General features: G+C 38.1%; 1 protein-coding gene across 1 annotated transcript in view; it reads right to left on the reverse strand.

Annotated features, from left to right (window-relative positions):
• Window positions 1-492: 492 nt before the first annotated feature.
• AKAP12 (A-kinase anchoring protein 12) overlaps window positions 493-13,502 on the reverse strand; it is a 63,604-nt gene continuing 50,594 nt past the window's right edge. The window contains exons 3-4 of the mRNA XM_053460934.1: window positions 2,320-8,905; window positions 493-1,597 (exon numbers count right to left, since the gene is read on the reverse strand). Coding sequence (XP_053316909.1) covers window positions 2,325-8,905 — 6,581 coding nt within the window. The 3' untranslated portion in view covers window positions 493-1,597; window positions 2,320-2,324. The remainder of the gene's footprint in view (window positions 1,598-2,319; window positions 8,906-13,502) is intronic.

The following is a 13,502-nucleotide window of genomic DNA, read 5'->3' on the forward strand; positions in this document are numbered from 1 at the left end:
TATGTGCTTTGTTACCTCCAAAATTGTTAATTACAGATATCTTCTCTTGGACAGGTTTTCACCGCAATTAGATGTTTAAAGGTGCACCCAAACCGTCACATGCACTTTAATCCATTTAATGGCTGCACATCACCTTATACTTTAGCATTTTAACATTCAAATGCATAAAGAGATACATAAGAATTCTCTATATACATTTTGTCTCTTCCTCCCCAACAGCTCCTTCGTTTGTGAAGATGCGATAGGCAGAATGTATCTCCTTCAATGGTGAGGCTGTCTGGGGCAGCAGACTGCTTTTCAAGCATAGTATTGTTAGAATGGGCAATGGTATGGTAACTTATTGTGCAAAGGACTCATCATTACCAATTTGCTTCCATTTTTAATATTTTATACTGGTTTCTAAGGGTGACTCACTGTGTAGGTCCTAAGAAGAAGAAGGTTGTATGGTTGAAGCAATGTTCCTGATTTAAGAGAAATACTCCAAAACACATGTAAAAGCAAGAATTTTATTTAAACTTATATAGTTTAGAAATTACAATTTAGCAAAATGTACATAAGCATAATGAAAAAAAACATTTAAAAAACAAGTAAGCCTCACCAGATGTTTAGAGAAATGGCCACTTCCATAGAAAGAAGGATTTGTAGGAATGTCCCATTTATTTTGTAGGAACCACCAGATAGGAATACAAACATTAAAAACAGCAAAAAAATGAAAGATCTAAACATTTTTAAAACAAGTCACGTTTCGTCACTGGTAGATAATACAGGTGCCTATTACACCTACACAGATCATGTATGTGACATACAGTGTAACAGAAACAAAGAAACATTATAAAGAAAAAACTCCAAAAGGTGTATTGATAAAATTATAGTGCACTTAATATAATAATGTCTGTATTATTTATAATAACTTTGGGTAATAATTTAAATGTCACTGTAAACATTAACTTCTATTGTTTTCCGTAAACCAGAAATGTTCTTTGGAAAACAAGAAAAAAATGGCAATCGGGTTTTGCTTTTTTAGCCATAGATTATTAAGAATTCCAGCCAGTGGACAGAAGAGAGATCTTACTTAAAAGGACTGGAACATTGTTTTGATCACATGCATTAATTTGCTGTTAACTATCAATGCGCAATTGGTTAGTTTGCTGTTTTACCACTTTAATATGCATATAGTTGAAAAGGAAATATACATTATAATGCACAAGTCTGAGATATACACATTAATACATGAGTCCTAATCTCGTTCTGAAATGAATTTTGTTTTCCGTACAATGTTATATTTAACTATAGTACTCATTTCACCCTTAAAAGAGTTGATAGATTTAGGGCATCAACTGCCTCAAAAAGAATAGATGGAGCTTTGAACCCTGGTGTCTTTATCTGATCAACATCTCTGAGTAAGGAACAATTCTGTCTAAAGCTCCTGATGGCAATTCAGGATTGTCAGATAATTCCTATAAATGGAAGACAGATGTCAGTCAGTTTTTACATTTTTCATCTGAAAGGCTTTAACGTTGTTTGAAATTCCACATGAATCGCGTGTTTTGCAGCGTTCGTATTCTGATCTCTTCAATTTAACAGGCTGTGTAGCAAACTGGTGAAAAAGCAATAAAAAAGAGGTTTATCGTAAACTGAATTAAGTAAAAATGTCTACTTATTTAAAAGAAAAGCAATATAAAACTTAGACACACCTTAAAATTATAATTCCATAGAAGCAGACACTGAGACAATGAAATGTATAGAGGAAAATTCATTTTCAATAGTATTTTTACAAATACATTATTTCTAATATTTTTAAAGTATTCTTCAGATATATGCTGTAGTGGTCAAAAAACATTTTAAATAATAGTTAAAAAAATTTAAACTGAACTGTGCTGCATGAGATAAAACAAAGGACTTCTGAACGTACATTAAAAGAGAGAAAGTTAAATATATAATTTATTAACATAAAGGTCATATTGCTTTAAAAAAGAAGCTCTGAGTGAAAGTTTGTGCGTATGAGGTTTACAGGTGTGTGAGTGTACAGTGTTAGTGTGTATATGAGTGTATGGTTAGAGTATGGTGCCAGGAGTGAGCCTAGGGTTAGTGTCCCCTGGCAGAGGGAAAGACAGTATATTTGTATGCATAAGTTTATAGTATTATAGTGATAGCGTGTTAGTGTATGGTGTTAGAGCGAGTTTGCGTTTTAAGAGTATGTTTCTGTTATTTATGGGGGGAACCAAAGAAATACCGCACCTGGACACCACTAACCCTAGGCTCAACCCCACTAGAAGGCAATTATTTATGTTATTTCTAACTGATGACTGCGAAACTTACATGTCTCACGATTCTACGTTCTGTGTTTGTTCTTGTGCCTTCACCTCTGAAGAGTCATCCTGTGTTGATAGCTTTTCGTCTGGACTACAAATTTGAACAGATGGTTTGGATTCTGTCTGCACAGTCTCTGATGACAAATCTCTGCAATGTACTGACTGTTGACCTAGTTGTTCATTCCTTGTTTCATCTTGCTGTATCATACACACATCCTTGTGTTTGTCCTCTTCTTCTTTGCCATTTGTTTCTAATTCTACCCCCGTGATAAATACTTCTTTCTGAGGCTCATCAGTGCTTGTTACCTCTTGGTATTCTCTGAAAGTAGTTGTACTAACAACTCTGGTGGATTCAGATACTTCCCTGGTAACTTGCTCAACAATCAAAGTGGAATCTGTAGTACAGTGGTCTTCAGTAGAAGATGGCTTAGCAGCAGGTAAGTCATGGTGTTCCTGTTTAAACTCTATTTCTTCCTTAGACAATTCAGAGACCGGTACACTTTCAGGATCTTCAGAAATGCTTTGTTCTTCTGGGATTTGAGTTTTCAGAGTATCGTCATCCTCTTTAGCTTGCACACCACTTACAACTGTTTCCACTGCCGTTTCAATTATTGTTTGTACAATGGAAGTACTATGTGACTCAATGGTGACAATTTGGGAAACATCATTTTGTTCATTTCTCACTGTCTGAATAGATTGTTCTTCGTGAGAAATTAAAATACCATCAACAGTAGCAGCTCCCTCCTCTACTTTGTCATTATGGTTGGTAACATCCACAACTAGACAGCTAGCGGCTGCTTCAATTGCTGCATCAACAATGGAAGCTGCCTTCTGAGAAACAGAATCTAGAACGGTATCCAAAGTTTCAGAAGCTTTTTTGTGGTCTTCAGAACTAACAAGAGTGGAATTATCAGCTTCATTAGATGGCTGAACACTTTCTGGTGAAGTTTCAATGGGTTTTACGGTCTCTTCTAAGACTTGTTCTTCAATTGCAGCAGCAGCAACTGGCTCAGAGACCTTGTTGGCCTCAGAGCTTTCAAACTCAGGAATATTGGTACTAACAACTTCTGTGCCCACTACTGCAATATCATCTTCAACGACATTGGAGTGGATAACTTGTTCTATATTTGGGACACGTGATTGTTCATTATTGTTACCAAGTTCTTCTTCATGCATGCTTACATGTTCATATGTTTTTGATGGTGTAAAATCCTCTTCTAAACCTGGCTCTTTTTCTGCAACTAGCATTTGACTCTGAGGGTTATGTTCCGACAAAGAATTTTGGGACGGTTCCTCCACTGAAATAATACCATTTTCTATGGTTTCTTCTTTTGGCAACAAAGAAGCATCAGCTTCTAGATTTTGTGTTTCTCTGGGGACATGAATGTTATCATTAGCTTTTTTATCTAACTGAATGGAAACATGTATTTGATCATTATCTAAAATGTGAGCACTTTCTTCTGACACCTGACTTTCCTGAATCCTTCCATCTGACTCTACTTTAGTTGGAAGAGAATAACTTTCTTTTATTACAGATTCAGCAGTGTTCTTTTCCAGTTCAACAAAGCATCCCTCTGTAGAATCATGGACAACTTCATTATTCTTCTGATCAGCTTGCTGATCTTCCAAGATTTGAGTACATACTTGCACTGGAGTAGTTTGCTCTTCAGTTAGAACAAGGGTTGATTCTTTAGTTTGTTCATCAGCCGAAAATAGAGCACTTTCTTGATTTTGATCTGCAGGTAAATATTGAGCAATTTCATCAGAATGTTCTTCAGCCAAAATGTTATCAGTTATATCAGCTTGCTGCTCAGCTAAATCTTGAACAATTTCAGTAATCTGTTCCTCGGGTGCAGCACAACCGCAAGTTGGAACTACAGCATTGGTCTGTTCCTCCAAAATAGGAATACATTCATCAGCTTGATTTTTGGGTAAAACTGAGGTGTGTTCATCAGCTTGTATCGCAAGAGAAACAGGAACACCTATAGAAGTCTGTTCCTCAGAAATAAAAGTACATTCATTAGCTTGTCCTTCTGTAAAAATAAGGTCACTATCTTCAGCTGTATCCTTAGTCGGAACACAGGTATCTTGTTCAGCTTGCCCATCAGCCAAAATTGGTGTATGTTTATCAGCCTGTTTGTCACACAAAGCAAGCCCATCCTCTTCAGTCATAGGGGCTCCTTCATCACCTTGCTCTTCAGCTGAAATAGCGATGTCTACATTAAGCATTTCATCAGTCACAACAGGGGTAGTTTCATCACCCCCTTCTTCAGTCAAAATAGGGGTTCCTTTATCACCCTGCTCTTCAGCTGAAATAGTGTTGTCTACATTAAGCATTTCATCAGTCACAACAGGGGTACTTTCATCACCCCTTTCTTCAGTCAAAATAGGGGTTCCTTCATCACCCTGCTCTTCAGCTGAAATAGTGTTGTCTACATTAAGCACTTCATCGGTCACAACAGGGGTACTTTCATCAGCACTTTCTTCAGTCAAAACAGGGGTTACTTCATCAACAATGTCTTTACTCTGCTCCTCAGTAAAAGTAAGGGTACTTTTATCAACCGACTGCTCAGCCAAAACATCGATATCTGCAACAGGACAATTTTCATTAGCCCGCTTTTCATCCAAAACAGTGTCACCTTCATAAGAAAGATCCTTAGTCAAATCTGTTAAGTCAGCCTTCTCAACCAGGACTGGAACATAATTGTTAGCCTCTTTCTCAATCAAAATAGTCTTATTGGACTGGTTTTCAGCAACAGGACTGTTTTCTTCCACCTGTTTCTCAGATAAAACAGGTGCTCCATCATATTCATGCCCTGACACGGAAGAACTTTTAACATTTTCTACTAGTTCTTGTTCTGCAGTCAAGGGAGCATCTTTGTCATCATGTTCCACGGGCAGAATTGTGGCACTGTTTTCAGTCTGATCACTGTCCAAACCTGGAACTTCTACTTTAGCCTTTTCTATAAGGGCACTTTCTTCAATTTGTACATCAGAGACCACATTCTCAATCTTCTCTTCAGTCTGATTCAGGATATCTTTCTTTATTTCTTCTACTGCAATAGCCTCCTGTTCAGCAAATCCATCAGCCTGCTCAGTAGAACTTTCATCAACCTTCTCTTCTGCACCTGCAACAACTTTCTCTTCTTCTGAAATATCTGGTGTACTTTCACCAACTTGCTGTTCAACAAATATATCTTCTTTAGCCTGCCCCTGAGCTAAAACTGGGGCATCTTCAACTGTCACTATATTAACCATCACTGAAGCACCTTCCTCAGCTTGCTTTTCATCTGAAATAGGGGAACCCTCAGCATTTCCACTGGCTGAAATGGGAGAACTATCTTCACAGGTTTCCTCCAGTAACACAGGAGCACTTTCATCAACAATAAAAGAACTTGTTTCATGTGTTTTTTTAGCAATCTGACTAGCTTCCATCATTTCACTTTCCAGTCTACTGTCTTCTTGAATAGCTTCTACCTTTTCCAATGTACTAAATATTGTACTGTTAATGATTAGACTTTCTGATTCTTTGAATGTACTTATCTCAACAGTCTTCTGCAGGTCTTGGGTTTCTTTGGTCTCAATTACTTCTATTTGCGATATAACAGGAGACACCTGTTGCAATGATGATGTAACTTGTTCCAAAAGATTCTCTCTGACTTCAGATTCCACAACCTGGCACAACTTAGGGATGACATCTGTATTATTGTCGCTCACTAATAATGAATCAATTGACAGTTTTGTCTTTTCTGCAACTTCTTGGAGAACTTGATCAGTGTGTTTCTTTTGCTCTTCCAAATTCTTTGTACTTTCATCTTCCTCTAGCACAGGTGTAGCTTCTTCGGTAGAGGCAAGCGATTCAGCAAGCTGAGAAACTGCAGACACCATTTCAGTTGTTTCTTCAACACATGAGTTTTCTATTGCCTCTTCCAGAGCAGTCAAAGCTTCTGAGGTTAATTCCACTTCATTTATCACAGTCTGTTGTGCCTCTGACAGGTTCGAAATTGTATTTATAACGCTTTCCTCAACTGTAACTTCTGTTTTAAAGTGCTCTCTGGTTTTGGACTCTTCAGATTCATTGACTTGCTCAAGAACTTCTGTAGCTGTTGCACTTATCCATGATGGTGACCTTTCTTCTAGGTTTGTCACTGCTCTTTCACCCTCAATTACAGTGACTGTGACAGCATGGACTAGCTCATCAACTGGTTGCTCGGGGGCCATATCTCCAGGGACATTTTTAAGAATACTGGTATCCACAGATTGCTGTGTTTCAAGCTTTTCTTGCTCTGCAGCATCAAATTCAGACAAAGGAACAACAGCTGGCTCATCTGAATCATCCTCAGTAGTGTCTGATTTAGACATTGGCTGCCCAGTTTCATTTAGTAGGCCTTGATCCAGTTTGCCATCTGATTTCTTTTTTTTACGTCCAGGGATTAATTTTTTCAATGAGACCCAGGTTTCTTCTTTCCCAGCTTCACCTTCTGATGTAGACTGCTCCATACTGGATGTCAACACAGGCTCTTCAGTTTTGTCTTCAACTCTAGATTTTGACTTTTTTCTTGGGGTTACCAACCTTTTAAAGGACTGCCAGGTTGATACACCATCGGCTTCAGTAGGACTGGAAACCTGCTCTGGTGAGCTAGTACCTTGTTCTTTTTCCTGGGAACTAACTAGAGGATTCTCAACATTTGATTCTTTGGTATCTCCTGCATTGTCATCTGCATTTTTACTTTCTTCAATAGGTTTCTGTGTTTCTTCTTCATCTGAATCAGAGGTTTTCCTAGTCCTTTTTTTGGAAGAGCCCACACAAATCAAGGCCTCCCATGACACAGAGCTGTCAACCTTTTTCTTATTCTCCTCTGTGCTTTTTTCAAGTTTCTGTTCATCATCTTCTTTGTTTTCTTCCTGATTCTCCACTGATGCAGCACTATCAGTGGAAGACATAGTTGAGCTTTTCACTTTTTCTACATCATCCTCTTTATCACTTTCAGATGGCCTTTTTGGTCGTTTCTTGGGGGTGACTAGTTTTTTAAAAGAGGCCCATGGTATAATGCCATCTTTCTTTTTTTCCCCATCAGAAGAAGTGGCCCCTTCACCTTCTGTTTCAGTAGTCTGCTGTGTGTCTTCTAATAATTTATCTGTAGGAGATGTCTCTCCTGATTTGTCAGGAGAAGAGTTTGAGCTATCTCCATTATCTGTTTCAGGAGCTTCTGGGGACTGTGATGTAGCAGGTGTTTGTTCAGCCACATCATCCACTTTATTGTCATCCTCCTTTTTTCCTTTTTGCTTCTTTCCAGACAGCTTCCTTAAACCAGAGCCACTGAAAAGTTTCCTTAATGGGCTGCCTTGAAGTCTGGCTTTCTCTTGTGAAGACAAAAGTTCTGCTTCTGTTGTGATAGCTTCCGGGCTTTTTTCCAGTTCTGAACATTCGGTGCTTGATGCAAGTTGGGGCTTTTCTTCTACTAAATCATCTGTACATTTTATATCTTTGTCAGAGAATTCAGAATCAGGTTTATCCAGAAGTGGTTCTTCTGCATCTGCCAGGGTAGCAGTAGCGATAACTTCATTTACTTCACTGACAATGATGCCTTTTATCGTATCAGATTCAGTCTGAATTTCATTTAACTCAGTTACCACATAAGTAACTGTTTCTTCAGCTACTATAATGGAACTTTCAGTGTTCTCTGTTACATTCGAATTGTCTTCTGTTTTCCCAGTCTCTTCCACTTTAATTTCTTCTTTAGCAGATGATTCCTCTGATGTTGATTCTCCATCGATAGCTTTGGCTTCCTCTTCATAGACTACCTTTACTTCTTCCTTTACATGCTCCTTTGCTTCCTCTGATGCAGATTGAACTTCAGTTACTGCTTCTTTCTCAATCATTTCCTCTTGCTTTGCAGGTTCTTCAGCCTCAGTTTTTTCTTGTTCTTCACTTAAATGCTTCTCAACTTCTTGATGGTCCTCTTCTTTTGACTTACGCAAGCTGGTTTTCTTCCTAAGTCCTGCCCAACCCTGAGTGAAAAACCTCTTGAATGGTGAAGAAGTTTCAGTGACAGCTGGATTTGTTGGTGACTCTGGTGATTTTTTCTCTTCTTTTTCAACATTAGCTTCTTCCTCTGTTGTTGGCTTCTCATCAAGAGTCACTTCTGAACTTTCAACGCCTTGTGCATCAGCATCTGTTTTTGTTGCCTCTTGGTTAACATCTTGGGTTTCTTGTTGCACTTCTTCTTGTTTGCCTTCATCAGTAGTATCTTTTTGTTCTTCATGATTTTCTGTGCCATTTAGTTCTACTTCATCTTTCTTTACTGTCAAAAGCTGCACGGGGTCAGACTTCTCTGTTTTTTCTTTCTTGACAGTGAATTTAAAGCCAACAAATTTAAACACTTTTTTGAACCCCACTTCATTTGACTGATTTTCATTTGTTTGTTCTGGTGACTGTCCTTTATCGTCTGATTCTGGTGTTGTGACTTCTGGAGAGTCCCCTTCACCATCTTGTTTTATGTCATCTTTAGGGGTTGGATCACTGGCTACAACTTCAATATTTTGTTCAGACTCTTCATTCATGATCACATTTGAAGGATCTTGTTGCTCAACTAGAATAAACAAAAATGAAATTCATCAGTATTTACAAGCCCATTTATATTTCAAAATTAACATAATTACATGGAATTAATCCAATGCGTCAATTCAACTACCTGAACAAAAAATGCATTTAAAGTTTGTCATCATGGTACCGTTATGTGCTATTCTTTAGCAATGAATGTAGCGCCTTGCTTTTTAATTAATTCCTACCCCGTCAGAAATGGTAAAGGAAATGACACGTATTTATGAATGTTTCTGGCTGGTTAAACTTTGTGCGTTTGTCCAACATTGACAAGGGTAGAAACTAGCATTCACAGCACAGAAGCATTAGAATACAAAGGACCATAACACTACAAACGTACTAGTCAAAGAACTGACTGCTGACGCATAGAGTTCTAGAGAAACCAGCCACACTTTTCATTCTAGTTTATCATCGCCTTCAAAATGGAAACTATCACGTTGCAGATTATCTTTTACCCTGATTCTTTCACATATAACACATATTCACACAAGTTAACTTTTCCTTAAAATAATAAATATATAAAAATGCAATCTGTTACTTTTGATTCTGCTTTATGTGAGAGCGATCATCCTACTACTGTATCCTTTGCTTTAAATATGTGCCTCACCTTAAGATATTCGAGACAATGATTCTACAGAAAAACTGCACGGTTGGAAAGAATCTGGAATGCTAGAGGTTAATATCCATGTACACAGTAAGGGAAGTAAGTGAGTTACCACTTCCTTCTTGGGTTGACAATAGCATTCTCAGATGTGAAAGCTTTTACGACTGTACATACCTGACTGTACAAGCACTGTACAAGACTGTACGAGACAAACCCTCTGAAGAAACAGAGAGCAGCGATGACCACCAGGTGGCAGCATTACCAAACGTAACAATGAATGGGATTGTAATGCGCCAGTAATTTTTGGTCAAATTGTTACTTGCCCATCAAGACCACATTCTTATATTTAAAAAGCAAAATAGCAGAACTGTATCTTTAATGTTACATTGTTCTTTCTGATTTTATAACTAATACACTTTATGTACAAACATAATGGGACACACCTCTTAATTATTGAATTCTGGTGTTTCAATCAAACCCATTGCCACAGGTATATAAAATCAAGATCTTAGCCATGCAGTCTGCATTTACAAACATTTGTGAAAAAAGTGGATTTTAGTGTGGTACTATGATACGACGTCACCTTTGAAATAAGTCAGTACGTGAAATTTCATCCCTGCTAGATACTTTACGATTAACAAGTGGTATTATTGGAAAGTAGAAGCGTTTAGGAACAAGAGCAACAAAAGACCACGTAATGTCACAGAGCAGGGTCACCGAGTGCTGAGGCACATGGTGCTAAAGATTTCCAAACTTCCCCTGACGTTAATATTGCACTAAAACTGTGCGTTGGGAGCAGCTGCATGCAAGCCTGACTCTGGAGCAGTGGAAACGTGTTCTGTGGAATGACGAATCACACTTCTTTGTTTAGCAGTCTGATGGGCGAGTCTGGGTTTGGTGGATGCCAGAAGAACATTACCTGCCTGATTGCATTGTACCAACTGTAAAGTTTGGTGGAGGAGAGATAATGGTCGGGCTATGCCCCTTACTACCAGTGAAGGAAAATCTTATTCCTTCAGCATACCAAGACATTTTGGACAATCTCCAAGTTTGTAGGAGTTTGGTGTGGAAGAACTTGACTGGCCCACACAGAGCCCTGACCTAAACCCCATTGAACACCTTTGGGATGAGCCAGACCTCGTCCAACATCAGCGTCTAACCTCACAAATGCTCCACTAGATGAATGGGTGAAAAATTCCCACAGACACACTCCAAAATCTTGTGGAAAGCCTTCCCAGGAGAGTGAAAGCTGTTATAGCTGCAAAGGGGGACCACCTACATACTAATGTATTTAGAGTGCAATTTCATTAAAATACCTGTTGTTCTAATGATCAGGTGTTCCAATACTTTTGTCCATATAGTGTACATACTAGTGTATATTACACGAGCCTTCACCAGAGAAATATGGAAAATGTAGATATTCCTCAACTTTCCATGATGCCCCAGGGAAGACTTTGACTTCCTCTGTTATGTGTTCATTTTTTGTCACACTGATATGCTTGAGATGGATGAAGAGTGGAGGAAAAGCAACTTAAAAACACATGATGGATATGAAATCAATGGGAGGATTTTCCACACATGTATAGTTGGGATCTGAACAGAACCTGGCATGCAGAATTTCCCCAAGTCAGAGCTGGAGGGCTGGACACATCTCCTGTACGGCATTCAGAGAAGGGAGCAATGCATTTTGGGGAACCACACACACACACAAAAAAAACTTATAAAGGACCCTCCAGCTGTCATATGCACTGAATATATTTTCTGAAGGGTCCCTTTAAGAAGCACCATCATAGGCTCTCCAGTGCTTTGTCCAAAAGCAGCTACCATGAGGGTGTAGCACATGAGTAGTTCATAGCAACATAGTTTCCATTTACCACAGCTGTCTTGGAAATGGTGAGCATGCCTGAAATGACAATCAGTTTTCTAAGGACTCCTGGTGCTCAAAAGAGTCAAGAAAGAGAATGAGATAACAACCTTTATCTCCCATTCTTTCAGACCTGAGCTCTGAATCCGACTTGCATCCTTTGACACATCTATAGCTTTTGATTAAGTTTGGTACAGACCTCACGTGTGACAGTAATTACCGACGTCCTATGGAAACTCATAGATACTATTTTATACCCAAATTCATGGCAAAGCAAATTTTGCGTATGTAAGTGCACCATGACACTGACACTTTTGAGAGAAAGAACGCCAAATACATTTGAAAAAAAAGCAGAGATATGAGAATATTTTCTATCCGCAGGGAAAGATATGATAATGATAAAGGTGTGCACAAGACAGTAGAAAAGCAAAGCACATACACAGGTCTACGCCATAACTGTATGCAATTGGTAAAGTATCCTGCAAAAGGTAGCTTTATTCCCCAAATCATTTGTGATATCATCAAATAGTCATTTTAAACATATACATTCTATGTACTTCACATTGGTTTCCTAACTGTATGTTATATAGCAGGATTCAGGGATTGTTAAACTTACATAAAAGCACATCTAATCACGACCAGTAGCAGAGGTTCAAAGCAGAGATAAACATTACCACTGAGGTCTGGTAGTTGTTAAGATCAAGCAAGATAAGAAGTCACTCCACTATTAGGAGCATAAAAAGGGAGTCTGTATAAGTGTGAACATCAAATAACATACAAATCTGTAAAAATGAAGAATCGCATTCCAGAAGAAGGATTGGAAAGAACAGAAGACAAAGAGAGTGAGTGAGTGAGTATCAGGCATCCAGCACTACCTTCCTTAAATGGGGGTCCTTAAATTAGCTGAATGACAAGAAGAGCAAATGTTTGAGAGATAACATTCTCCTTTTACCCCTCACCCAAAACAATTATAGCTTGACAAGATAAAGAAACAAAAAGGAAAGGTTTACATATCTGTTGGCTGAAGAGGCTCAAGGGTGATCACGGATGAGACCCAAAAAGATGTCAATTTTTGTCTATTATAGTTACGATGCAGTGTGCGCCAGCCAGAGTGCATATGCATAAAGTGTGTTGAAATAATAAAATAGAAATAAAAAATAATAAAATAGAAATAATACTAAAAAAATGTAATAATAAAAATATATTACACTATAATAGAAAGCTATAATGGTTTGGAGACACACAAGACAGCAATGTATTTTGGTAATAGAAGCATGTGCACCGTACTAAATACATATGCGTATTCAGCGACAATATACACTGTTAAATACTTACTCTTCTTACAAAATGAATACAGTAAACGTTTGCCACACAAGCCAAATGGCCAAAAGGCATTATAAAAAAAAGGTGTTAATTTACTGTGTTCAGGAAAGAAGCCAATAAGATTTCAGGGTAACAACGGTTAAACTGGAAAGAGCTCCATGTGTGCTTAAAGTCATCTTTGTAGACATCTGGAGCTAGTTGACAATTCTCCCTGGGATTTCTAGCGCTGCCTTGGATGCCTTCCAGAAATTCCCAGCATTCTGATTATCAGATATACTATGTACACACCCAGTTCTCTCTCCCCTGGACCCTTCTGAAAGATTTTCACGCAGTCCGCATTTTGTAAAGTATGCAATACTGTTTCTCTTCTTTTTTGTTAAGAACATTTATGCCTTACTTACGATGTTAGCTTAAATAGCAGATTTTCCAGTTAATTTAACTACACATCAATCCAATAACCCCAAAGCTAGGCATTCACAGTGTTTGCCCAGCCTTGTGCACTATTTCACATATTATAAAGGCGTAACATAGCCAACAACCATACCAATTAAAAGGAAAACTTCATCCCAGCGTCCTAATTTATGGTACATTTACAAATAGTAAGAATTCACAAAATCTGTTTTAACCGCATCTGAAATGTAAAGGTTTTGCTTTATAAATGAATGTTAAAGATTGGATGAATGCGTGCACTTTGACGTCCATAAACCAAGTTCAAAGTCATGACCATTAATATGGACTGTCCATATCAGATTGTGGGTTTAACTTTACTGGTTAATAACACGAGACTCCAACTGG

The sequence above is a fragment of the Spea bombifrons genome, chromosome 3 (assembly GCF_027358695.1).
Source record: "Spea bombifrons isolate aSpeBom1 chromosome 3, aSpeBom1.2.pri, whole genome shotgun sequence".
NCBI classification, from domain to species: Eukaryota; Metazoa; Chordata; class Amphibia; order Anura; family Pelobatidae; genus Spea; species Spea bombifrons.